Genomic DNA, 25561 nt, shown 5'->3' on the forward strand with positions numbered 1-25561 from the left:
CGCAGGAGATGTGCCCAGCTCACAGCGTGGGCATCACGGAGCAGGGCAGCATCCCAGCTCAGGGTGGCAGGATGGAGTCAGGGGCTGGGGAGGGAGAGGTGACTTGTGTGCAGGCAATATCTCAGCTAAAAAGGGGTGAAAGGCAGCACTGCCTGGTAGTCTGGGCACAGACCTTCTGCTGAAGCCCAGGGCTGCTGGTCACAGAGCTCAGCTACCCCTCTGTTGTCTTGGACCTCCAAGGTGCCCAATTTCAGATGGGGATCTGCTAAGAAAAACAGGGATGGGAGGACATGGGGTTCCCAGATGGGCGGAGGGACCTACACGTCTTGTTGTTCCTCAGAGGAGGTAAAGGCCGGGTGGGCAGGGAAGGATGTCACTGGAAAATGGGGCTCCAACTTCTTGGCTGTGCCTGTGGGTGCCCTGCTGTGCGCTGGATGAGGGTCCTGGCATGAAAAATGCACAGAGAAGCTGGTGTGGGAGAGAGTAGGGAGCCCTGAGATACAGGAACAGGGAGGTGCTGGCATGGGGAACAGCGGCTGCCAGGACTGTGTGAACGAGGGAGCTGGGAAGGGGTGGGTGACAGAGGGGCACAGGGTGACAGAGGGGCACAGGGTGGCAGAAGAGGCTGGAGAGAGACTGGCAGGCTGTTGGCAGTGGGTAATGTGAGCAAGGTGCTTGGTATGGAGGTGGCTGCTGTGCTGATGGTGTTACAGCATCCAAAGATGACAACACTATTCAAACCCAGAAAGGAAGGCCCAATGCCTCGTCCCCTGGGCTCTGGGGTCAAGGATCCTGCACCCAAACTCAGGTCTGTTCTGGTGGCATCTCATAACCTTCACTTGGGCCTTATGGGGCCAGGGCCATGCTGGGAAGCAGGAGGACATGGCCCATCAGGAAGATCTGGACCTGGCTCAAAAGGGCCATGATGCTGAGCTGAGCATCCGTCCTTTTGATTGCCACTCCCCACCCCATACTTTTCGAGAGAGAGAAGAGACCAATAACTCCGCAGGCCTGTGTGCCCTAAGCAAAGTCCTCGAGTGAGAAATAAACCACTTTGATGAGGTGGAAGCTTTGTCCAGAGAGCAATCAGGCGAGAAGAGTCAACTCTTCCTGTTGTCTGGGTCCATTGAAGTACTTGGGAGTCCCAGGTCCTATGCATGGGCTTGCCTTCTTCAGCCACCTGCATTAGGATTGTCCACTTTGTGCCCAGAGAAGAGCCAGCTTCTAAAGCTCCCTTGCTGTGTAGGTCCTTATTTGTGGCTTTGCTTGCTGTCCTCTTTGTCCTGCCCTCCTGCCCTGCATCCCAGCTCTTCTCATTGCAAAGAACAAGCCACCAGGTCAAGTCAGTGAAGGCCCTGGGTGCTAACAGGACACCCCACCACCTCTTTAACAGGGAGTGTGGATGGGAGAGGAAAGGATACTTGGCTTTTCCAGGCTGAGGAGAGCACATTATACCTGCCACAGTGGGAGGGAGTCCAAGAAATCCTGGCCCAAGCACGGGGACATCCTGAGCCAGAGCAGATGCTGCTCAGCAGGGTGGCAGGGGACAGGGAGGTGTGACTGCCCTGTGGTGGGTACCAGCCTGCCCAACAGAGGCAAGAGCCCCCAGCGAGCACAGGGAGAAGGTGGCCTTTTGGGAAGGCCAGCACTCATCCCACAAGGAGCAGGCACCTACCTGGATGGGTGGCTCTCTGGTGCTCTGGCTGAGGGGTGACTGCTCAGCATCGTTCCAGCTTGGGATAGGTCAAGCTTGTCCTTTCACAGTTGTTTTTAGGGTCTTTGCTCCTCGAGCAGTGGGGTACGTGGCAGCATCGTCTCACCTATTTTGCTGTCCCATGTGTCATCATTTGGGGGATTAGGACTAGTGGGCAGGAGGTCATGGGAGCTGTACTCTGCCTTTGTGAGGAATGTGCATCATGTCTGCATGGGGAGAGGCCATCGGAGCAGAGGGAGGGAAAGTCCTTTCTGTGTAAAGGCAAAAGAAGGAGCCGGACACTGGAGAACCGGTGGGCAGGAACAAGTCCCCACAGCCCATCAGTCCCTACACGTGGCAAATGCCCTTGGCAGGAGAGCTCATGATCCAGGTGTGGAGCTGTGGCAAGGTGGCTCCCATGTTGTTTTGTCATTGTGGCCGGGAAGATGTTCTTGTCTCCACAGTGCAGAAAGTACTTGGCCTCTGGGTCAGTCCAGCTGGGCATCCCTGCTGCGACTCTCAAGCCACCATGGGGCGAAGCCACCATGTCTTTACTCTGTACAAGGTGACAGCCACAGTCTGAGCACAACCACGGCTGGACCAAAGCTTGGCCTTGCAGATACCCTGTCTGTGGTTCCTCCCCTGTCCACAGATCATGGGAACTGGGCTGCAAAAGTCCCTGAGTGTCTCTGATGAGACAGCTGGATTAGCCTTTTACCGAAAGCTTGGTGCTTTCAGCAGTTTTCTTTTTTTGCCTGCCAGTGACTTCCCTTTCGAAGGGAGCTCCAGGACCAGGGAGCTGAAGCTGTGGAGCATGCAGAGCCCAGAAGCACTGTCCTTGACACTGGGGTAGGACAGGGACTGGTTTTTTTACACCTTGTGGAGTCAGCTGGGGGAGCTAGCTGGGACCCCACTCAACGTGGCCCCAGCCAGGCAGTCATTAAGCTTTCATCCATGGGGAAGAGGGAGAGCGGAGAGGTGGGACACTAGAAAGGTGAAGCATGAGGTGGTCAGTGAGATCCAGGAGCTTTCGAGCAAGGTGGACTTAGGGGTCGGCATGCAGAGGGCTGTGGACACACACTGCGTCTGTCTCGCTGGGAAGGCTGCAGGAGAGGGAACGTTGCATGGCCCGGCAGCCCAGGGGCCCATCCTCAGTGGTGACTGAGAGCTGAGGGCCCTGGGTGGTGCTGGATCTGCCATCGGAGCAGAGCAGGACGCTGGAGTCTGCCTCGCACTTGGTGGTACGGCTGTAGTAGGGCTCCATCACGTGCCGGAGCTCCAGGGGCATGGTGAGCGGCAGGACCTCAGCCTTGATCACAGTGCCCAGATGGGCCTCGGAGGAGGATGCCCGGAGGCTCTCGGAGCGGCTCATCTTGATCAACAGGTCGATGGTTTTGTTCTCTGCCTCAAGTAGGCAGTTTGGCAGCCCCTCCCCGTCTCCCGCCTCCCCGGTGGCTGTACATTTGTTGAAGGTCCCTTGGTCTTTGCCATGGAGCTTCTCACTTCCCAGGTTCATGTTGCAGGGGTCCTTCTTGGCCTGCTGGACCTTCTCCAGACCTTCAGAGGATCTCTTCACCGAGAGGTCCAGAGGCCCCTCATGGGGTTTGGTGGCTTTCTCCAGTGCCTGGTGGATGTGGTAGAGCTCCCTTCGGATTTTGACCAGCTGGTCCCTCAGCTCTTTTTGCCCAGGGGTGTCCTCCTTTGCCAGATCAGACAGTTGCTTCTCCACCTCTTGGTACTCTTCTAAGGTTTTGGACAGGTCCCCAATAAGCACGGTTGTGGCCTCAGAGTCCATCATGGTGGCAAAAGTCTCTTGGGGTCTGCTCTGCTTGCAGAGACCATGGTCTAGGCCACTACCCACAGAGGGAAGAACTTCAGTGTCATTGCCCCTCTCTGGTTCCTCAGGCTGGCCTGTGAGGACCTCCGCGTTCCAGTGGTCCAGGGCCTTGGGGAGGTGGCCAGGGTTGGCCCTTGAACCACTGCAGAGAAGAAGTGGATACAATCAGTAGGGAAAGAGATAGGAAAATCCTTGGGCATATGTCCAGGGCCAGCATTACCAGATTCAGCCAGGGTTCCTCCACTGTCTGTTGCCAGCATGAGGCCCTTCCAGAGAGGACTTTGGTCTGAGCATGCAGACCCCTGGCTGGACCTGCTCCTGGAATTGTTCTCCCAGGAGGTGGATGGACCCTGACACAGGCTATTTCATGACACCCACCAAGACCAGTCTGGGGAGAGGGGGGCTGGTAAGTGATCCCACCTCAACTAGCCAAACCTGGATTCTCCTTCTTGGAACACTGGGGAATGTTGATGGAAATGACCATCCTACAGTCCTGAAGGCCCAGTTGGAGGGGATCTCTCCAGCCAGCCTGAGAGCAGGGAAGAAGCAGGTGGAGATGGGAAACCATGGAGACCTTCTCCAGAGAAAGCTCCTCCGGGTGCCAAAAACAGTGGTTTTACAGTGACATTTGTCTTGGAGCCACAGCTGGACTTGCACAACCAGGGGAGGAACTGAAATTTTATTAAAAGGAGCTGTGCACATTTCTAGCCCCAGGTAAAAGGAAATGTTTGGAAACGTGACCCTCCCTCCGGGCTTTGAAACCAGAAGGCAAATCAAAGGAATGCAAATGTGTGTGTTTAAAAATAGGCAATGATTGTTCCAGCAACCCTGGGATATCTGGGGACCCAAGAGGAGATTTCCTGGTGCTTGGGGAGTGCAGGTCCACACCACACAGACACCACCTCACTTCTGGCTCTGTATAAAACAGGGGAAAGTGAGGGACAGCAAGTGGTGACATAGCCCAGGTGCTTGGATGCATCCGAAGGCTATTCAGGTCCTTTGTTGTTGGAGGGCAAAAGCCCTGCTCTGAGTGGGCATTGGTATGGACCAGCAGCCTGGAGCGCGCTCAGCCCTTGGAGACTCATCTCACGGTTTACAAGCAAGGGGGGGGGGGGGTCAGTAATACGATGGGGTATGAAGATGGTGTTTAGGGCCAACCAGATATGAGGAAGAGGCAGAGAGATCACAGGCACCTTACCTGCTCTGGTAGCTGAGTTTTCCAGGCATCAGTCTTTCGGGTCCTATCAAGTCCAGACCATTGGCAGTGAACTTCCTCTTGAGAGAGCTGCCTGGAGAGCTGCTGGTCTCCAGACAGGTCACCACCGGTAACTCTGTCTTCCGGATGCTGCTGGGGGCAAAAGCGCCGTCCTTCATCCCCACCATGTTTTGGTAGATGTCAGTGGCTGGCTTTTTGCGTAGGTTGTTGAGGCCCAAAGCTGGGTTGCTTTCCTTCTCTTGGGACAGCCATTTCTCCTCTTCTTCCTGCCCCAGCATGGCAGGGTGGCTGAGCTCGGAGGCTGGCTCCTCTCTGACACCTTTGGACCAAGGAAAACTTGTCTTCAGAACGGGTACCTTCAGCAGCCCTGGTTTGGTTGGCTCACTGGGAGGTTTGGCTTGGGGTGGTGTGGGCATGACAGAGCCCACCAGCTGCTGGGCTTCTGGCTTACTGGAGGACATCTTGCTTTCAGTGGAGCTGAAGGTGTGCTCGAAAAGCAAGGGGTAGTAGAAGCGGGGAAGGAAGGCTGAGCGCTCAGGGCTCTGCAGAGGCTGGAAGTGGGAGGCATGTGGATGCATCAGCTGGGCCGTGGAGGCCAGGAAGGGCAGTTGAGCCAAGTGCGGGTGAGTTGTAGCACTGTTGGCCATGGTGGGGCTCAGGTAGGAGAAGACACTGGGGTTTAATGGGTAATTAATACCCAGTAGTGAGAGGTTGAGGCCCTGAGGTTCGTGGTAGTCACTGTAGGCTGGAGGGGGGTAGCACGGGATGATGTTGCTGTCAGTACAAGGTGGGGAGACCTCAGATGTGGTCCTCCTTTGCCCATTTGCCACCAGCTTCCACTGCTCCATGAGGATCCCGCTGCTGGCCAGGCATTTCTTTGGCACTTTGCAATGCTTTGGCTTAGCATCTAGGTCTGGGGAGGCCATTTCCCTGCTTTTCATGACGTGGTTCTTGAGGGAGAAGACGTCTGTGATGATGAAGTCGGGCTCTACCTCCTTGCAAGGCTTTTCCCTCTTGTTCTTGAAACCAAAGACCAAAGTGTTCACTTCTGGTTCAGCTGGGTCACCTTGGCAACCTGCCTCTTCATTTTTCTCTTTCTTCTCCCCCGCATCCATCTCCCTCAACAGGCCAGCAACATCCTCCTCCTCCTCTTGGAACGGGCCACCTTCTTCACCAGCCCCTTCAGCAGGCAGGATCTCCACCCCTGACATCGGCTTGTCCTCACGGCTGTCCCTGACGGAGGTCTGCTTGATCCTAACTGACCCTCCCGACATGGCCGAGGAGTCGCAGGTCTCCTGCTCATCCCGCCGCCCGCGCAGGCGGGAGGTCTCCGTTGCATGCAGGAGTCGCAGCTCCGGGTGGAGCAGATTGCCCTTCTTGTAGGGCCAGTCGGACTCGATGAGGAGGGAGAGGGAGTTCTTGCACAGGCTGTACTTCATGTGGTTGTAGAGGTGGGACTTCTCCATGCAGGTGAAGGGGCACTGGAAACATTTGTAGTTGTATGGCTTGCCCCATGGCCTTGGAATGTAGTGAGGCTTTTTTGGCTTCCTCTCCTTGTGCTTGTAGACCGAGGTCAGCTTGCAGCCCACGTCGTCCTTGGACATGGTGGCAGGTGCCTGGAGATGGCTCCTTGTGGGAACAGAGGGGCACGGCACGTGAATCTTCCCACACCTCCCTGGGAACCGCTGTGTGCCCTGGAAGAAGGACAGCATGGAGCTGGTGAGCTGTGCCTGCGGCTCCCCGGACAGATGGCTTTGCTCTGTGGGCATCTCCTGGCTTCAGGGGAGTGGAGCTGCTGGGACCTCAGTCTGAAGCTCCCGTGTTTGGGATTTAAACCCAGGCCAGTGATGGAATTTTTGCCCAAACCCTATTGGTGTGCCCATACATGCTGGCCCCATTATTAACCCTCTTTTGTCAAACCACCTCAGAGGAAAAGGAAAACAAACACTATTAAAGGCGTTGAAGCTAAACCACCTCAAGCTGACATTGAAGCGCCCAGGCGACCTGCCTGCCCAGCTGGAGCCTCCCTGGGGCAGCCCCAACCCAGCCCAGAGATGATTTCCCTGCTGAGGGCAGGAGATGAAAGAGAAACCCGTCCGCAGCCCTGAACGCTGTGCTGGGCACGGAGCTGCGCGGCTTTGCCGTCTCCTGGGGTGCTGCAGTGCCAGAGCCGACTGAGATGTTCCAAAGCTCATGCACCAAAGCTGGTGCAGAGCTGGGCTAAATGTAGATACCTGCAACCCTACACATGAACGTTCAGTTGTGGTGCAAAGAGGACAGTCAGATGGACAGACAGGATGGGGAGAGGCTGCGGACTGACTGCCTTTAATCTGGCATCGCTGCTGGTAAGGTGGTCCTGCCTCCCTGGCTGCATGGGACTGACCCTGTCCTCTGCCAGGACAGGGGTAAAACAATCCAGGCTAAAACACACCTCCCCACTTCCAGGTGTCTTCCCCAAGATTGAAATGTCTGGCAAACGTCCCCCGCAGCCCCCCGACGCAGGGCTGGTCCTTGTGTGCTTCCCACCGCAGCCTCCCTGGGGACAGTGGGGTCAATGCCTCTCCTGTAGCCTGTCACCCTGCCTGCCCCAGAAGGGGGCAAGTGAGCACAGCACCCCGACTCCTTGCCTCCCAGAGGAGCCAGATCTGCAGAGGCTCCACGCTGATGAAATTGGGCTCGTCCACAGATGGCCAAGCAGCAATCTCCTGCAGTCACAAGGCACCCAACACCAATGCACACGCCTGCGTCACACCCTCCAGACGCCGCTTTGCCCTGGAGGAACTTGCCGGCTTCCCCATCAGAACAAAACCGTGTGTTTCTCCTGGGGAGGGCAGCAAATTTGAGTGCTCATTTGGTGTGGGTGGTGCTCATTTCTCAAGGGCCAAATCCTTGCCCTGCGCCGCAGGTCCTGGGGCAGAACTCTGCAGCCAGGCTAGCGTCGGGATGCACAGCCTGGGAAAGAGAAAGAAGCAGCAGCATCTCCAGATTGCCACCGATGTGGCAACAGGAGCCACTTGGGAAAACAATCTGCTCCCTGGCTTTTGGGGAGAAGGAGACAAATTTTGCAGGATGGGAAGGGAAAGAGCACGTCTCCGTGCACTGGGACACACTGCAGCTTTGGGCAGCCAGGACCAGGAGCTGCCCAGGGGCAGGTCCAGGCAGTGGCTCAAGGATCTGACAGCCCCTGCAACGGGCATTGCTCCCCACCGGCCCGGAGCCTGCCCAGCCCAGCGCAGTCATAGCCCGCATCCTTCTGCACATGGCCTGGGGGGGCTTGTGGCCCTACGATGCTCCCCGCCTCCTGGGGCTGGGTTGCATGCTTGCTGCAGGTGGCTCCCTTTGGTGAGCCCACATCCTTGGGGCTGGCTTCTCACCTCAGAGCCCCATGATTCTTCCCCTGAGCACCCCGCTCCAAGTACACATCACTGATCTGGCCGTAGCCTGAAATAACCACGTGCCCGGCAGGAGCGGTGGCCCTGGGGACAGTACTGCCAGTCCCATGCCCAGGCTGTGGCTGTGCTGGGCTGAAAGATGCTCCATGCTCTGCTACCCACTCTCCTCACCACTGGCACCAAGAGGCAGCACCTTCCTCTGGGAGCACGGTGAGAGCATTTGGGTGACAGGAGAGGGAATTACCTGCGTAGGACCCTTTCCACTTTCTTCCTGAGGTTTGTTGTCAAACAGCAGAGAGTATCTCCTGCCTGCGATGGGGAAAGGGAACAAGCAGTGCTGTGGCTTCCCCAGTGCGGCACAGGAGCCTGCGGGGCAGGCTGAGCTGCAGGCAGGGTTTGGGGACAGCCCTCTGCATACCCACGTGTCAGTCGAGCTGGAAGCTGACCCTGCCGCTAAGATCTGGTCTTGCAGAAAATAGGCAAAAACATCCCCTTGTAATGAACCCCTGTCCCCTGGGATTTTGAGGAGAGCTCCAGGGGTGCAGACCTGACCTGTAGCAGCCAAGGCTGATTTCTCCCATCGCAGTGGGATGCGCAGGCAGAGCTCGGGGGCCCCTGCCTGCAGGTTCACCGCAGCGAGCGACAGCCTGCCCGCCTGCCCAGAGGGACACGCTTGTCCTTGAGCCCTCAGACACTTTCTGCGTGCGTCACGCCTGTGAGCCGTGAGAGCTCTGCACACCCGCTGCGATGCTCAGGGGAGCAGAAGGGATGCAGCAGCAGCTCTGCAGGATGGGGTCCCTCTGAGCATCGCTCCCTGGCTCCAGCCACCGAGCCTGGGGTGCCCCAAGCATCCTGGATGTCGCTGTGCCCTCATCCCCTGCCCTATCTCCCTGTACACCCACCCTGCTAGAGGGCAAGAAACACGGAGCAGCTGAGCGCGGAGCCGGGTGCCTCGGCCCGGCTGCAATGCACGCCGCCTGTTTGCAGGTCAGTTGAACAAACATTTGCTGTTTATATGCCAGAGGCAGATTAAATCTTTGCTGGGAGACTGGAACTGGTTGTTCCATTCCTGCACACCTGATCCTCCTCCTCCAATGCTGCTGTGAAAGCTGTTTTTTGCCCGGTGGTGCGGGAGACGGCAGGGAGCCGTCCCGCGCGGGGACAGGCAGCTTGGCTGCTTCCACCTTCCTAACGCTGCAGAGAGGAACAGCAAGGGAGGAGAAGAGGAAAGAGCAAAGAAAAAGAAGGGGAGAGGGTGAGAAAGTGCCCCCTGTGTGAGCCAGGCAGGCTCTAGCGGAGCGGAGGCATCCCCAGGGCCGGATCAGGCCCTGCGGAGCTGGGAGACAGGCGTTGCGGCTCCTGGTTGCTGAGCAGTTCCCGCACCAGCAGATCTTCGTGGTCTGCTGAGTCTCTCTCTGCCACAACACATTATTTCCAGTGGGCTGTCAGCTGCGGCGGTGGGGGCCGTGCCTGGGGGCAGCACGCGGCGGGGACCGCGCACCTGTGCCTGGGAATTGCAGCATCCCTGCTCTCCTCCCCAGGACTGCTGAGGAGAGGGGGGGCATGGTCAGATGGAGGGAGTGGAGCGGCAAGGGGAGAAGAAAGAGAGGGAGAGACAAAGGGAAGGAAGAAGGGAGAGATGCCCAGGAATGAGATCTACAGTCCCCAGTGCTCCAATATGTAAAAATTCCCCAGTCCCAGCCTGAGCTCCAGACACAGGGATGCAGGGGAGTACATGCAACCATTGGGGCAGCTGAACCGGATCACATCGTGAGTCCATCTAGCTCCATGTCTCTAATCAAAAGCAGATGCCCAGGATGTAGGGCAAGCATCTGTGGTACTGCTCCAATTTTCCTAACCCCTCAGCCATCACAGCGCATCCCTACAGCAGACTGGGTGCCGCAGCGTGCAGCACATGTCAGTGGCCCTCCCTGCCGTGAATCTACCTGGGCTTCTCTTGAAGCTGTGGACACGTTTAGTCCCCAAAGCATCCTGCAGCAGGGAGTTCCCGGCACACTTTGCAGAGCTTCTTCCTTTGGCTTCCCAAGCCTGCTGGTCCCCACAAGTTCTTTTGATGTCCCCCAACTCTTTGGCTGGCGGAGGCAGCAACCATGGTCCCTGTCCACCCTCCAGCCACATGGTTCATCATCACACCCCTGCTTCACTGTCTCCTTCCCAGGCTGAAGCTGGACGTAAGGCCAAACCCTTCCAGACCTCTTCCCCTTCCCTAAGCCTCCTGCCAGTCTGCGGCAGCTCTTTGCAGGTGGGGGCTCGGGCTGCCAGGTTTCCTCTATCAATACAAACCAGCACTGCAGCCCTCTCCCTCCATACATAGGCATAGCTGCGCCCACCGCTTAGGGGAGGGAGAGACAAAAAAACACTGTCGAAGTGCAGCAGTCTGGTTCAAAGACAGGTCTTCTGCAGACTGTGCGCCCACCGGAGGAGCCCTGCCGCTGTGAACTTTTCCTGATATCAGCTTTTTCAGACCCCCAAGAGCTTTTCCGGCTGGAACAAAGACCCCCATCTCTCAAAATGATGTCCTCCTTTCTTTGTCGCTGTCCTCTGAATCCTTCAACGCCGCGTGTAGGCTGCCAGGGACCCGCAATGATCCCATGGAAATTGGCTGCCCTCAACCTTTCCCAGATGGCCGTAGGACATGGCATGGAGGAAGGGGCTCAAGAAAGCCGCTGAAGTTCTCCACTCAGTGATGCTGGGATGAACCTCCTGCGTCTCACATCGTCCTGCAGCTGCGGGTTCCCTCGGTCTCTCATGAGCTGGTCCTACCCTGCACATGTGGGAATTCATTTGCGGTCCCCTGCACACCCAGCACAAAATGCAGGGACAACTATTCCCTCTCCCTATGTCCACCCAGCTTCTTCCTTCTGGGCTGTCCATGTAGCTCATGCTTTTGGGGCTCAGCATCATGCCAATCTGTGTGGTCCCAGCATTGCTATTTGTCAGCAGCAATTGCCATCCCAGGGAGCGTGCTGCCCTGATGACTGTGCTAGCCAGGGTGGTACAGTGGGGACCGGGGGAGGGTGGCTTTTCTATGGGATCTCACACTAACCCCACAAACCATCCCTTTCCTGCCATTACCCAGACTGTCCTGTACCGGTGCTTCCTGTGGGGTTTTATCCCTTTTTGGCCAGTGCTGAGGCTGGAGCAGCCAGATAGGCATCGCAGGGAGGGGAGCGGGTGGCAGCGGGGAGCCGCGGATCAATGCAAACCACTTTCCCTACGCTACATGCTTTTGCTGCAGGGCCTGCCTGGCTATTAGTGAATATCGGGTCCCTTTTCGTTTTCATAGCCTGGGGTTGTGTGATTTAAGCTTTTAAGCATTTATTGGAGGCTGGGAGGAGGGCAATTGGCCATGGCAAAGCAGCAGGCACTTGGCAAGAGGAGGAAAACCTGGGCTGATGAGGCCTGGGAGCTCTGCACCTCCCAAACCTCACCCCATACAGCAGCTGTATGCTGTACAAGAGTGACTCTGTGAGGCTGTCCTGCTACATCCACCTTTGGGGGTCCCTACATCAGCGGCTTTGAACTATTCCCATCTCAAAGCGTGCCTTCGTCTGGCTTGGTCTCTATTGTTGCACCAAAATCTCACCTCTTCCCAGAGCCACATAATGTCTTCAGAAAGGCCTGGTGTTTCCCATCTGCTCCCAACAGCCAATCCTTCCATGTTTGCCTACCTACCACGTCTTTGCCTGTGAGGCCCAGAGGCTGTGACCCGTGTCCTGTAGCTCAGTGTGACTCTGCTGCCAGGAGGGTTCTTCATCACCACTTGCACATCTCCACGTGTGGGGTCACCAAACCATGTGCTTCACATCCCGGGGGCAAGCCAAAGTCAGAGTCATGATCTAAAAATCTGATAGCATTTGGATTCCCAACCTTTAGTTTTCCAGCATTTGGAGGGATCTGGAGTTTCGGGTTGGAAAAGCTCACGTTCCCTTCCCAGGCAGCTTTTGGTGAGAACCAAAGCCAGTCTGTAGCCCTTCCCAAACACCAGCCCAGACATGAGGTGGTTGTCTGGGATCACCTGCCCAGCCTTGGCGTGTCCTTCAGGCCAGATGATGAACCCACTCCCTGCTGTGTGCCAGAGCCACGGCACCTTCACGTGTACAAGTCTTCCCTAATTTTGCGTCAAAACCTTCTTCCTTCTGTGCACTTGTTCAAGAGGTGTTTCTATGTCTCTGATCTCTCTTGAGCTCCTCTGCTTCTAGCCTCCATCCCAAAAAAGCAGCTGTCTCTCCCTGAATCTCAGCTAGCCTGAAGACTCCCGGGGGCAACACCAGCATCCTATGAAAAGCACACGTGGTGGCAAGCGTTCAACCAAGTGACAATGGGTTGGAGTCATTGTCTTCTGCCTGTGACACACACAACCCAACTCACAGGCTTCTTGAGAGATGAGATCAGGCCGTCACAGCCTCCAGGCTACTCTCCAGAGATGTGAGGGTCCTTCACCGCAAAAGGCTTTCCTACCACAGCCTTTCCTGCCGCAAGCCCTTCAGGGGAAGAGATGTACATCTCCTGGTGAGGAGATGTAAGACTGTCTCTCTACATTATATCAACCACCCGCACAAGCTTGTGCCTGAGCCCCACTACAAGAGTTCCCTACGCCTTCCTCCACCTCCACTTCTACCTGCTAATGGAGCCCCAGGAGACCCCAGGCTCCCAGCCGTGGAGTCAGTGGCACAATGGCAAACAGACTGCCAAATCTGTGAAGCCTCAGTCTCCAAATGAAAACGTGCAGCTGGGTAGAGGGGAAAGTGACTGTGTGAAAGCTAGGAGGGTCAGCAGTGTGGCTGGCACCCAAAGGTATGCAGAGGAGATGATGTCCAAGGCTGGCATGGTGAGCAGGGGAAGAGGATGAGCGTCTGGAGAGAAATGGGGGATGCTTGAGAAGTGCATGCAGCTGGAATAGGAAGGTACAGTCCAGCTCTCCTACGTGGTAAAGTCTGTGTCATGCCTGTGATGTGCAGGGCTCCTGGAGGTCCAAATGGCACTGCAGCGTTACCTTCCCTGTTCCCAGGGGCTCGAAGGGTGCTTGATGTAGTCACCTTCATGCTGGACATGATATGCTGCTTCTGAAAAATTTCCGTAACTTCTTCCAGTTTCTGTGACCTCTGAAGTTTCTTCCCCACTCACAGGTTTCTCCTTCTCTTGCTGGTCTGACAGCCCAGGATGGCGTCCCACTGCCTGTGACCATTGCCCTGGGAGATGCCCTCTCAGCCTTCCACTGGGCAAAACTTTGGGAATGGTGGCACATCTCCAGAAGCCCCTTCCTCCTGGTCACCCGGGCCCGTCCCCTCCCGTGTGCTGCAGCACACAGGCAGCAGTCTGAGCAGGCCAATGTGGAGCTCAGCTTTGCACTGCTTCCCAAAATCCACTTCTTCCTCCCACCACAGACCAATCCACATGAGGGTCCTCCATGTGGACACAGCCATTAGGTCATCTCTTCTGCCCTGTTGTAAGTACAGGTTTGCAGGCTGGGTAAGACCACAGTGCACTCTGTCACCTCCCCTGCAAAGCAATGAGTTCTGTTGCACAACGAGGTGCATTTTGACACCCCTTGTCCCACCAGAAGGCTCCTTGACTTTCCCAAACCTCTGCAGTCAAGTTCCTCAGCACCAATACTTTAAAACGTTCTCCTCCTTTTCACTTTCCATTTATCTTTGGACAGTTCACACTCCTTAACTGTGCTGGGGATGGGAATGATAGGAAAGGAAGGAAGAGCTCTTATCATGTCTCCTAAGACACTCCAAAGGTGGCCAAAGGTTCCTGTCTTGATATAACCTTTCTCACATCCTGAGCTCTCTCCCACGACATACCTGCTGCGCTTGTACTAGCTGCTCACATGTCTTGCTCTACTGAATCAGTCTCCATTTTGCAACAAGAAAATTCACCTTATTCCAGTTCAAATCCACCTGATTTCCTTTGAGGACAGGGCCAGAGAGCCTTCACTCCTCCTCTGCCTGCCCACCTCCTCCCTTGCAGTCCAACCCTCTTCTGCTCCTGTTATATGTCCACTGCAGTATCCTCAGTTGCCTCATTGCCTGTGCTATAGGAGAGGATGTCCTCATACGGACATCACAAGTATTTCCCTCAACCTTCCCCGTCCATGTCTTTGTGTTCCCCATTCAATGCATCCTGCTTTCTTCAGGGTCTTTCCCATCCTCTCCTCTCTTGGTCCAGCTCTCAGAAGACAACCTTCTGGTTCTGCTCATGTGATGGATTTGGCTCCTTTCCTGCAAAGCTGCCTCTTAGCCAGTTGGCCCTGGATGTGTCCTGCTTCACAGGGTTACTCCATCCCAGATGCAGGACTTTGCACTTTGCTGCTCTCCGGTGGGTCACTGCCAGCCCATTTCTCCAGCCAGGAGCTGCACTTTGCATTGCTCAGCGCAACCCGTTGAGCCTGGCAGTCCAACCAGGTTTTGACCCACCTTGTCCTTATGTTTCCATTTTGGCCATGAGGATACTGCAGGAGAGCGTGTCAAGGGTGCTGCTAAGGCCACATAAACAACATCCCTTTCCCTCCCCTTATCCAGGCAGCTAGTCGTCTTCTCACAGAAGGCAGTCATGCTGCTCCAGCATGGTTTGCTTCTGGTAAACTCACCCTGGCACCTTCTCATCATTCTCGAGGCTGGAAAGGACTTTGAGGACTTGCTTCACAGCCTTCCCAGAGACTGACATGAGGCTGGCCCACCCTGGGTGCTCCCTGATGGGTCTGAGCTCCTTGTGCCGCAGGGTACCTCAAGCCAGGGGCCATCGCGTCCTTTCAGGGACCTCTGCATATCTCAGCAGAGCGTGGGATGGAGCAAGCAGTGCCTGGGGGATTGCTTGGCTGTCCGACAGCTGACCCTCTTGAGAGTTTCTGAGACGGGTCAGCGGCCCTGGGGGCTTCCCAAGCAGAGCCCTGCCAGTGGCAGCCACCCAGCCCTCATTTGGGATCGCCCCATGAAGCCAAAGAGCCTTCCTCAGCGCATCCCCGGGACACGGACCTGCTAGCAGACACACTGATTCACTCCCTCCCTCCTGCTGGACCTTCCTGCCAGCCTGGGAGGGCAGGGGTGGGCAGGGGAGGGCAGGGCAGGAGAGGGGACCGCGGGCTGTGGGGGACAGACCTTGGCACAGACAGAGTACACCCCTCCTTCTTCCTGGCTGGGATCCTGACTCTCCCCAGGGCAATGCCTAAAAGATTCCCCCCTCTCCTAGGTTAGAGGACAGGTCTCTTTTTAGGCAAAACATGGCCAAGATGGGGCAGTGACTTCAACCACCCCTAGAAAAGGGGGCTGTTGCAATGCTGTGCCCACACCCAGGAGGATGCGGGCTCATCCCTGCTCCTGCCTGCCCGCTCCCGGCACTGGCTCCTGCCAGCGATTTTAGGATGCAGCCATGAGGAAGATGTTTAAATCACAACAAGGTCTAACCAGCCACCAAGGAACTGCCAACTGCAAAGAAATGAGTATATTTAAGGTAAAAGCTGATAAACTAAACTGGGCTGGGGGGGGTTGATGCACCAACCCGGCAGCAGTGCGTGCAGTACAGACTGTGGCACTGGTGCAGTTTGGTGACCACGTCCAGGAAATCCAGCCTGTTGTAAAACCCATTTCAAAACGGCCCCAGTTAGGAACCTCCCCTGCTTCTCCCTCTCCATCCTTACATAAGCAGCAGCAACTCCACCTGCTAAATAAAAAAACTAAAGGGGAAATGGTTTGCTGCTGGTTGGGAGAGCGTGGGAACAGCAGGGAAATCGCAGGGTGGGAGACGTGGTTGGGATCGACTCCAGTGAAGGTGCAGGAGCTGAAGCAGCCAGAAGCCCTCTTGCAGGGATGGGACCGCCCTGGCTCTGGGCCAGCGGGCAGGGAGACCTGCAAAGTCTGCAGGAGAGAAACTCTGTTTTTTTTCCTGGGAGACAGCACTCTCCCAGCAGAGAGGAGGGAAGCCGGAGGGACACGGCTCTGGGAAGATGCTGGCGAGCCGGGACCTCGAGCACGCCAGGCAGCACTCTTTTTGCAGCTCCTTTGGAGGCAGATTCCTCCCCCCCACCCCCCAAACACATATTTAGTCTCAGGCAGGAACATTTGCGATGCTGCCGGCTCACCTGCAGGCAGTGGACACCTCTCTGCCTTCTGCCTGTTTCTTGATAAGGGTGTTTGGTTGTTTTTTGTTTTTTTTTTTTTTTAAATGCAGATCAAGGCAGCTCCCAGGATGCTGCTACCTGGTGGTCTTGCTCCCTGTGTTTCCAGCTCCTTCCCCCCACCTAAAAAGGGTAGAGCAGTGTTTGGGCTGCAGCACAGGGACAGGAGCCGAGGGATGTCGCTGAGATGCTGAGCGGGCAGGTAGCGCTTGGCCACAAAATCACCCAGCGAGGTCTGTACTGGCCAAGGAATGACCAGGAGGAGTAATAACGGCCTGAGGCAAAGCCACGGGGACTTTACGCAGGGATGTTATTAGCTGGTGCATAAAGTGGGGAAGGCAGCTCATTAACCTGTGCTGTGCCGTGCCGCAGGACCACGCGAAATGGCTGTGCAGCCACGTTTTGCAAGTCCTGGGCTGCCCGGCACCGTGTGTCAGCAGCACTGACGGGTGCCGGGCCGGCAACGTCAGGAGCAGCCGCTGTGAAAGTCCCTGAGATGCCTGTGGAGGAAGGGGGGTGACTTTCTGCCTCCCCCCCCTTCAAACCTGGGTGCCCCCCAAACTGCCCGTGGGTCAGGCAGGGCTCTTGAAATGCCTGGGGGCATCCAGGAAAGGGTGAGAAGACCCAAGGGGATGAGGGGGTAACACATCCACAACCTCCCATCCCAGATTTTCATAGGGGGGAGCCCAAATCCTCCTTGTGGAGGTGGGTGAGCAGGATGGGTTAAGAGCGGGGTGACCCCATGCAGCCGTGCAGGCAGCGCCTGATAGATGCCCAAAACCTCTCTCCATCCAGGTCCCAGGATTTGCCACCACCATGATACACATCTGGGACTTACTGACCTGATTTCCTTGCCCTTATTTTTAAGAAGGCTCTGACTGCTGTGAACTGTTCCTTCTTACATGACTTCTTGATTTAATTGCCAAAATTATCGTAAACACACATTCTGTGGTGTGAGGAGGTATACTCCTAGTCGACGCATTTCGATGACTAACCTCCTCCAACAATTCAGCAGCTCAGTTTAGTTTGCGCTTCCATTAAGAGGGATTTAGAAGAAAAAAAAAAAAGGATAATATTGTCTTACTGTTAAATTTCACCCTTCCCCTCTGTTTGAATTTCTTTTTTGCAATTGCAAATACTCATCACATCTCCAAGCCTGCAGAAAACCATTGCTCTTCTTTATTACACGAACACGGAGAGGTTAATACGTTAAAATTAATCTGTGCTCTGTGCCCGCCCAGGCTGTTTCCTGACACATTGCTTCATTTTTCAGTGGGAAGAAAAGTCAGACCTCTGCAACCCACCACACGGTTGCGGGGAAACCATCCAAAAATCCACCACAAACTTTCTATTGTCAGAGACTCGCGTGAGCAAATTCCCAGCGAAGGCAATCGGACATGTCATTAGGAGAGCAACCCAAGCAGAAAGGCCCCATATGACCTCCCTGGTGCCGAGCGCCTTTAATAAGAAGGAGTTACAAGGCTTGCAAAGAGACTGGCGACTTGGATCAAAGAGCATCACTTGGAAATGATCGCGTCCCTGCACCCAGCGGTTTCTCTGCCCGTTCCCACAGTTTGCACATCCCCTATCCAGGTACCGGCTCCTGTCTCCCGGCTGAGCCCCTGCCTGCGGCATGGCACCGGGTTTGCCCGGGCACCATAAGATGGCTGGGCTTTTTTTTGGGGGGGGAAGAGTGCAAAACTGATGGGAGAAGGCAGCCTTTAACAGGGGGAACGTTTCCCCCGTCCAGGTCCTTGGTGGGTTTTTGTGCCCTGCCCGGCCCTGCAAGTGAGACCCTCAGCCGCCCCCAGCGCCTTCCCCCCCTGCCCACCCCATCCAGCCCCGAAACAGATCGAAATGTCAGGACTTACAGCTCGGCCCCCTTTTCTGTCCCAGCTGGGTCCCCGCTCGGGGCCGGGAGGCTGCAGGGAGGCTGGGGGAGCGGGGTGAGGGCTGTCCCCCCCAGCTGGGACCCAGCGGTCCCAAACCCAGCCGAGGCGGGGGGCAGGTGACTTCCAAAGGCGCTCCAGAGCGTTTACAGGGTTGTTTGCAGAAAATATCAAACTCGGGAAGAGAAGAGCCAACCCAGGAGTCATTCCGCCCCCCCCTTGCCGTCCCTCCCCACCCTCTTGCTTGGTCTCATTTGTACCGATTTGCCCCGCAGGCTTCTCGCTGATTTGCCATGTCCCTGGCAGGGCTTCGACCGGGGAGGGGGAGCAGGAGCCAGACGGGGAGCGGATGGGGGGGGGAGCCAGCCATGGGGAGGGTGATGGGGAGAGGGATAGGCCAACAGGAGCCTGGCTTGCCAAAAGCAGTTCAGACCTAGAAAAAGCTTTAATGTGCACAGACGGAGCAGGCTGGGAGCAAAACCAGCTGGGCTGGAGGAGAACGTGCTCAGCAAGAGGCTGGTTTGGGGCTGGGTGCGTGCATGGCTCGGAGCTGGCTCCTTGCTCCAGCCCTCTGCCCCCGGCGGGGAGGCAGAGGTGGGAGGGGGAGGTTAGACGTGAAAATTCCCCTCCAACTTTTCCTATTGACGAGTGACGGGCAGGATGCCAGCCTGGCTTTCTCCGGCATTAATCATTTACCTGCTCCAGCCGCCACCCTTGCCCTGACAGCTCCTGCACCACATTTCCAGAGCAAGATGTGCCCCCCCTCCCCTACCTTTGCATGACGTGATGGACACCTTGAGCTGGGACAACCCCATCATTGTCCCTACCCCATGCCCACCCTGGAGCTCATTCCATCATCCTCACCCTATGCCCACGCTGGAGCTCGTGCCCTGAGATCCCTGTGTGGGGCTGACCACCATCATCTGTGGAGAGAGAAAGAAGCTTCCGATGGGGGTGATTCAGACCACGGGTGCCCCTGTCTCCTCCCCTTGCAGGTCCCTTTCTCCTACAATAGTGAGCCCCAGGCCACCCAGTTTTGGTATCTGGTACCCACCTAAGCGTTGGCCCTGGCTGGAAGGACCAGGGGCAGCTGTAGCCTTGAAACCCCTTGCAAGATGCTGGATCCAACCAAGACATCCGTGTCGGGCTGACCCTGCATGGCATTGTTGAATGAAATTCCTTAAAATCGGACCCTCCCAAAACTGCCTGATGCTCTGGCCCGGCTCATCTCTTTGGGGGCCAAGCAAGGGGACCGTGTGTCCCCCCTCGCTGTTGACCCACCGGCTCCCCATCGCCTGGCCGCATCCTTGGTTTAGTATTTTACAGGACTCTGGTGCCAGTGCCAAAGTCCCGGATCTGGCACCGGGCATGGCAGCGCGGGGACCCTAAGACCTGTCTCCGGTGCTCCCCTCGGCTCTGCACCCCCTGTGTCACGGGGGGGGTGGCCCTGGCTTTGCTCTTATCCCCAAGCCGTGGTGGGGACGCAGCCCTTCCCGGGCGCATTGCAGGCAGCCAGTCCCAATCTGCCGTGGCACAGGGCCACCTGTGCTGGCTGCCCATGCCATCTGTGAGGGGGGAGGTCGGGGGGGAGCCGGCTGCCATCCCCCCCACCCGGGTCAGCGAGCAGGGGGACAGCCGGGAGTGGGAGGGGGGGACGACACGGACGCCTGACTCGCTCCATCCCAGGGTGCTGGCACTGCCACCAGCACCCGGCGGGAGGAAGAGGAGGGGATGGCGGCAGCCCCCTCAGGTTTCTTCTGAGGTCTCTTTGCCACAGGGCTGGGGGGACCCCTTCAGTGGGGTGCCTGGGGTGGGGGGGACAGGCTGCACCCCGGTCCACCTGGACGGCTGCAGCACCACACTCCCTACTGCCTCTGCGTGTCCCCTTGTGCATGGGAGCAGGGCTGGACCCCGCCTGAGCTGTGTCTTTGGGGGTCTCTCAGATCCAGACCCCCCCCATACTGTGCACATGGCTGAGCATGGCAGGGGGGGGGGTCCCATCCCCTCCAGCCCAGGACTGTCCTGGCTTTGGCAGAGGGGTGTCCCAAGGGATGCAGCCCTTAAGCAGCCCCAGGAGCCTGTTAGCAGGCAGGGGAGCTGGAGCTGGCTCTCATCTGCCCTCCTGCTCATGCTGGTGGCAGCCGCCATCTCCTCATCCCTCTCTGCTTAGCTCCGGGGGCATCCTGAGAGCTCCCGGCCACAGCCAGAGCCCACCGTGTGTCTGGAACTATACAACTCCCGGAGCTGGGCACCGGCAGGTTCATTCCAGGAATCCCCACAGGCGCTGCGGCAATCGCTGTCCTGCTAGCAGGGGACGTCGTCCTTTGATGAGACGATAACGGAGCCTGCCCTGCGCCTTCCTACAGGTAGCCGGAAAGTTTTATTCATCACCGGCTGCTGGAAAGGTCACGGCGTCCTCCTCCCCCTTCTATTTCTGGCCCATGCCCTTTCGCCATCAGAGCGGGGAAGCGCTCCTGTCCGCTGGACCCCGGACAAGCCATCTCGGTGTGGCCGCAGCCCTGATGCCTCGACCCTGGAGGTGCGTGGGAGGGCTGCGGGGAGGATGCTTTCTGGCTGCCCCCACACTGCCCACACCGGCTGGGCTCTTTACGGACCAGAAAAACTGCTGTGGGGCTATAAGAGCTGTGTGCAGGCTCGGTGCCTTTAGCTCCAGCCCCAGCACAGGGAAATAATGGGAATTTTGGGATGCAGACAGTGCACGTGATGCTGCTGGAGTCTCCTTGCTGCAAAACCCCCGGGGACAGGGGTCTGGCCCTGGGTGTCACAGGCAAAGATGTGCTCCCAAGGTAATGGGGCTGAAGCAGCCTGTGCTGTGCCTGGTGTGGTGTGATAGGGGGACTGCGGGTCTAGAGGGACCCCGGGAAGCACCAAGCCCTCGCCCGGGGGATCGGTCCTTCAGCACACACACACTGGCAGGCAGGCAGGTGCCAGGGGCTCTCAGCATCCCTGCACAGGCTGGGCTGGTGCTGGTGATGAGAGGGAGAGTCACGGGAGCACTGGCGAAGCATAGGCTGTGGGATGCTCGTGGGTCTTATTGGTACCACCCAAAAATGGGGAGCAAAAAGGGAACACCCCTCACAGCCAACAGGAGACAGAGAAAGGGGATTCGCCCTAAAAATTGCCCTTTGCCTAAACTCCTGCAGGTTTTTTCCTAATTCTGGGAAATACCCAAACCTTCATCTGAGCTCTTCTCTCCTGGGGGACCAGGCAGGACCAGCCCAGGGATCTACTGGGCTTCCCAACCACAGTGGCCTGCGATCACCCCGGACGCAGCTCTGCATGCATAGATCAACTTGCAACTGTATGAGAAGCCCCGGAGACCCTTTGCACCCCGGGGAGGCAGCCGCAGACCCCCATCGCTACCCACTTCATCCCGGCACATCTTGGGAGGGCTGTGAACCCAAGAAGAGCTGCAGAGGAGCCCAGCTCCCATTTCCAGCCTCCCCAGCTTGCCCAGACGGTGTTGTATCATTAGATCTGGCCTCGCTGTACAGAGCCCAGCCTTTTCCAGCTCTGGGCCAACCTGAAGAGGCTTAAGAAAAGCCCCGGGGAGCTTTTTCATGCCTCTTTGTTCGTGGAGCAAAGATATTCCCAGCCCTGAATCTATAGATTGGCCCTTAAACTAAAACAACCTCCGGGGACCAGAGAAACAAAAGTAGATTTTGGTTGTGGTTTGTTGTGTTTTGTATTTTTTTCTTTTTCTTTTCCTGCGTAGACAGCCTTTGCCCAGGAGGGGTTAGCATGAAAAATGCATGTGGGGATTGGGGGAATGGGGGAGTGTTAGGAAGAAGCTATCGATCAAGTATCTCTGAAAGCCACACAGCTGTGCCAGCCCTGCTGCCTCTGCCAGCCCTTCCCAGTGCTCCCAGTGCCGGGCTGGGTGCCCGCCCCGGGTTTGGGCTGGGGGGGCTGATGTCGTGCCCAGGAAACCGCCTCACATCCCAGAAAGGAGCCCGTGCCAGAGAGCGATTAGAAGCCTCTGCAATCTCTGCCCTGTCTGCGGCTCCCTCTGGCCAGGCTTGCAGCTTGCTCCTTGTGATACGGCACGTTGGAAATGGGGTTGGTCCCTTTTCTCCCCAGATCTGAAGGATGCTTCCCTCAAGCTCTGCAGGACTGTGCTGAGGATCTATGGAACAGCAATGGCTCTGCCCTCTGTGTCCATCAACCCACCCACCAGCCCCACACCGCTGTGATTGGAAATAATAATAATTGGAAATAATAACGAGCCCAAGCCCGATGCAAACACAGACAACAGTCCAAGCGCCAAGGTGGGCAACCAAGCCCACCTCTCGGCACGAGAAGAGCAAGCCGAGGGCATCTCCGGGTACAGCAAGCACCGGTCCTGGCAGGAGACCAGGGACACGGGTCCTGCTCGCAGCTCTGGAGCTGCACTTGGTCTGATCCCTGCAGGGCTGGTGTTCCCATACAGGCGGTACCTCGCAGCTGCGTGGGGGCTGTAGGTGCCGCCGAGAAACCCAGGGTACGATCCCTGGTGTAGGGCAGGGCACTGCAGGAGTAAAACCTTCTGCAGATGGTGCTTATCAAGAATGGGAATATGTAGGGATAGAGCTGGCGTGGATGCTTTGTGCTGTTGATGTCCCCGTCATGAAAACCAACGCTGCTAGCCAAAACCAGTCTGGGGGATGGGAGAAAGGGCAGGGCTGACTTTAGGCTTCAGCTTGGCCAAAAGTACCCTGAAATTTGTCCCAGATTTGAAATTTGGGAACGGTCGGAGAGGAGAAAAGTGGCGAGGAGAAAAGCAATGGGAGATGGGGATGATCTGATCCTATGAGGGGGAAAAAAAAATCCCTGACATCTTTGCTTCTCCTTCTGGCTGGGCACTAGTGTACAGTGCTGGGCACCTCCAGCTTCACCAGGACTGGGACAGGGGCAGCCGGTGGTACCTGCTTTGCTACCCCTTCGCCTGATTTGGCTCTGCTCCTGCCGTGCGTGCACCTCCTGGCCCAGGGGGTACGGCTCGGTGCCCTGCTCGTGGCTGGGATTTTTGCAGTGGGGAAGCTGAGTGCAACCAGCTTGGCAGGGGAGAGGAGGGGCCTCAAAAAAGCTGGGGGGGTGGGCATTTGCAGTGCTCTCATTTCAGTGCGGCAAATCTGACAGCATTTACCACCACGAAGGGTTTCCGAAGGTCCATCAGCTGACCCCTTCCCGCAGCCGAGGGGACACAGCCACCAGCCAGTGTCCTCTCCTCTCCCAGGGATGTGGTCCAAGCCATGGGCAGGGGACTCCCTGAGCCCCTGCCAGCTTTTCCTGCACTGCCTAATCCTGGCGATGCTGAGCTATTGAGAGCAATCAGATTTCCCTCCCCCTTGCCCAGGAAAAGCTCGTGGTAGCAGAGAGAGAGTTTGGCCCAAATCATTGACCGCGTGGCAGGTCGCCCAGGACGGACCCCCAGCTCCCTGCCCATCACTGCCAAACCCTCCGGGCACAACTCTGGCCCTGTGTGTCATGGGGGCATCAGACCTTGGGTCCGTAACCCAACTTGGTCACACACGATTGCCTTCAGGATCAGCAACTCCAGCCATGCCCAGAGCCCTGGCGTCCATGGGCAGGGTGCAGGGTGCTGCCTGGGCTTCCCCCCATCCCAGTCCGGTGCGGTGGGGACGCAGCCGTCGCTTTCCCACCCACGCCACCCCGCAGAGCTGGCTCTGCTCGTAGACGTGCCTCAGACTTAACGTTGCAGATTTTCTGAGTCCCGTCATCTAATTACAATCTTAATTACGATGTGTTGCTAGATTCTGATGCCCCGACAAAAAGCTGCTCCCCTGGCACAGGGGGACCACAGCAAACGCTACTGCACGGGGCTGACGGGCAGGACTGGGGGAAGGTGAAGTGCACAGACGGGGAAACTGAGGCACAGAACAAGGGAACATCCTCAGCCTGGTCTCCCCCTTGCACACACAGAGCAATTTTATCATCTATGCACTCGCTAGGGGTGTATAAGCAGAAATGCCCCCGAACATTCATTTTAATGATTTTTGTCCCTCTGTAAGTCATTTACGATTACAGCTGTCCGTTTTGCCTGGGTCCGTGACAGCTTGCCCAAGTGTCTGGGAGTTCACGGAGGTTCCCAGCCCCTAACACAGCCAGGACTCTTCAGTCCCCACATCACTGTCAGACACAGTTGATACCCCAAAGAAAACCAGAAAAAAAAACCCCAACAACCCTGCTATAAACTCTGCGTGGCCATGGAGAGCACGTAGCTGTTGCTATGATTATTTTCCATTCAGCAGGACGCAAACTATGTCAGGCACGAAGTCTGTTCCCCCACCGTGAGGACGGGTATATGGTATAGGGAAAGCCGCAGCAGGTGGGCTGTATAGAGCCCCCCCATACATACCCACACAGACACACGCACACACAGACGCTCGCCCGGCGCGCTTTGTTTTGCGTTTTGCCGCCGCGTTGCCTCCAGCCCACGTCCCCCATTCAGCCCCGGCTGGGAACAGTTTCCTTTGCAAAGGAGATTCCAGCACAGGAAGGTGAAGGCAGCCAGGCAGGCGCTGGAGGCAGCGGGCTGAGCAAAAGTGCTTTTTAAAGTTGTTTGAGAATTCTTTTTGCTCCTTTGTAAAAGGCAAGGGGAGCCCCAATGCGGGCAGGTGGGACGGGACGGTGCCCGGGTGGGAGATGTGTGAGAGCAGCCAGGCAAGAGCCGTGCACTGCCTGCAGCCCAGGCAGACGTCGACAGCAAGAAATACGAGCAAACGAACCCGCGGCTGGTTCGGGATCCTCTCCAGCTCACAGCAGTGGTGTTTGCAGGGAGAGAGGCTGAGGCTGGGCTCTGCCTGACCCAATCTCCCACACTCCCGACCGCCATCCCGAACTCTGACTTGCACAGGCACCGCTGGCCCCGAAAAGGGTTAAAAAAGCCCCACTAATAACACTAATAACTGCCCCGTCCTTCCTGCCTGCACAACAGCCGGGCGCTGCGGCTCACCGGCAGGAGCGGAGTGGGTCCCTCGCACCTTCCCCCTCCCCGGGACAGCCTCCTGGGGAAGGAGACGACGAGGACTTACCTGCACGCAGGACTCCTCTTCCCTCGCTGCGGCTCCGCTCTGCCTGATGTTCACTCTGTGAAAGTGGGAAGCGTTTTAGATCATGCAGTAGGTTATATATTGTCTGCAAGTCTGGCCCTAGGGCGTCCATCAGTTGGTCTTGCTTTGCTCCTGCCCCTATATGGAAGATGCATCACATGCTCCGCGGCTCCCAGCTATCAGCCTGGCGAAAGGGGAAAAGAAGAAGGAGAGGAGAAAGGGGGAAGAAAAAAATTAAAAGGATCTTCATCATCATGAAAGAGGCAGAGAGAATTTCTCAGTGGAAAACCCACCAGCCAGAAATCCCTGCCTGACCCGAAC

General features: G+C 57.0%; 2 protein-coding genes across 4 annotated transcripts; one reads left to right on the top strand and one right to left on the bottom strand.

Moving 5' to 3' along the window:
• Nucleotides 1-299: 299 nt before the first annotated feature.
• On the bottom strand, nt 300-25561 carry PRR35 (proline rich 35). 3 transcript variants are annotated; one of them, XR_007504566.1, is made up of 4 exons: nt 18150-18394; nt 4729-6440; nt 1676-3672; nt 300-1309 (listed from the first exon to the last, which is right to left on the bottom strand). XR_007504566.1 is itself a non-coding variant. In XM_049791740.1 (3 exons), the coding sequence occupies exons 2-3, from the start codon at nt 6348-6350 to the stop codon at nt 2739-2741; spliced, it is 2556 nt and encodes an 851-aa protein (XP_049647697.1). In that variant the 5' UTR covers nt 6351-6440; nt 25223-25561; the 3' UTR covers nt 300-2738. The 3 variants fall into 3 exon arrangements, 2 of the variants coding, with proteins under 2 accessions (XP_049647697.1, XP_049647696.1); XM_049791740.1 differs by lacking the exon at nt 18150-18394 and adding an exon at nt 25223-25561 and having other exon boundaries at nt 300-3672; XM_049791739.1 differs by having other exon boundaries at nt 300-3672.
• Nucleotides 17555-21799, top strand: LOC126034262 (uncharacterized). Its single transcript, XM_049791741.1, has 3 exons — nt 17555-17871; nt 20479-20706; nt 21396-21799. The coding sequence occupies exons 1-3, from the start codon at nt 17806-17808 to the stop codon at nt 21723-21725; spliced, it is 624 nt and encodes a 207-aa protein (XP_049647698.1). The 5' UTR covers nt 17555-17805; the 3' UTR covers nt 21726-21799.

Source organism: Accipiter gentilis, chromosome 33, assembly GCF_929443795.1.
Source record: "Accipiter gentilis chromosome 33, bAccGen1.1, whole genome shotgun sequence".
Lineage (NCBI taxonomy): Eukaryota > Metazoa > Chordata > Aves > Accipitriformes > Accipitridae > Astur > Astur gentilis.

Bases quoted from the DNA above. Each gene is read 5' to 3' on its own strand.
- PRR35 (XM_049791739.1), bottom strand. From the start codon at position 18,374: ATGACTCCTGGGTTGGCTCTTCTCTTCCCGAGTTTGATATTTTCTGCA. The intron at 6,441-18,149 runs GTAAGTCCTGAC...TCCTTCTTCCAG, and splicing joins ACAGAAAAGGGGGCCGAGCT to GGCACACAGCGGTTCCCAGG. The intron at 3,673-4,728 runs GTAAGGTGCCTG...TCTTCTCTGCAG, and splicing joins AAACTCAGCTACCAGAGCAG to TGGTTCAAGGGCCAACCCTG.
- LOC126034262 (XM_049791741.1), top strand. From the start codon at position 17,806: ATGATCGCGTCCCTGCACCCAGCGGTTTCTCTGCCCGTTCCCACAGTT. The intron at 17,872-20,478 runs GTACCGGCTCCT...TCCTGCTAGCAG, and splicing joins TTTGCACATCCCCTATCCAG to GGGACGTCGTCCTTTGATGA. The intron at 20,707-21,395 runs GTGCGTGGGAGG...CTGGGGGACCAG, and splicing joins CTGATGCCTCGACCCTGGAG to GCAGGACCAGCCCAGGGATC.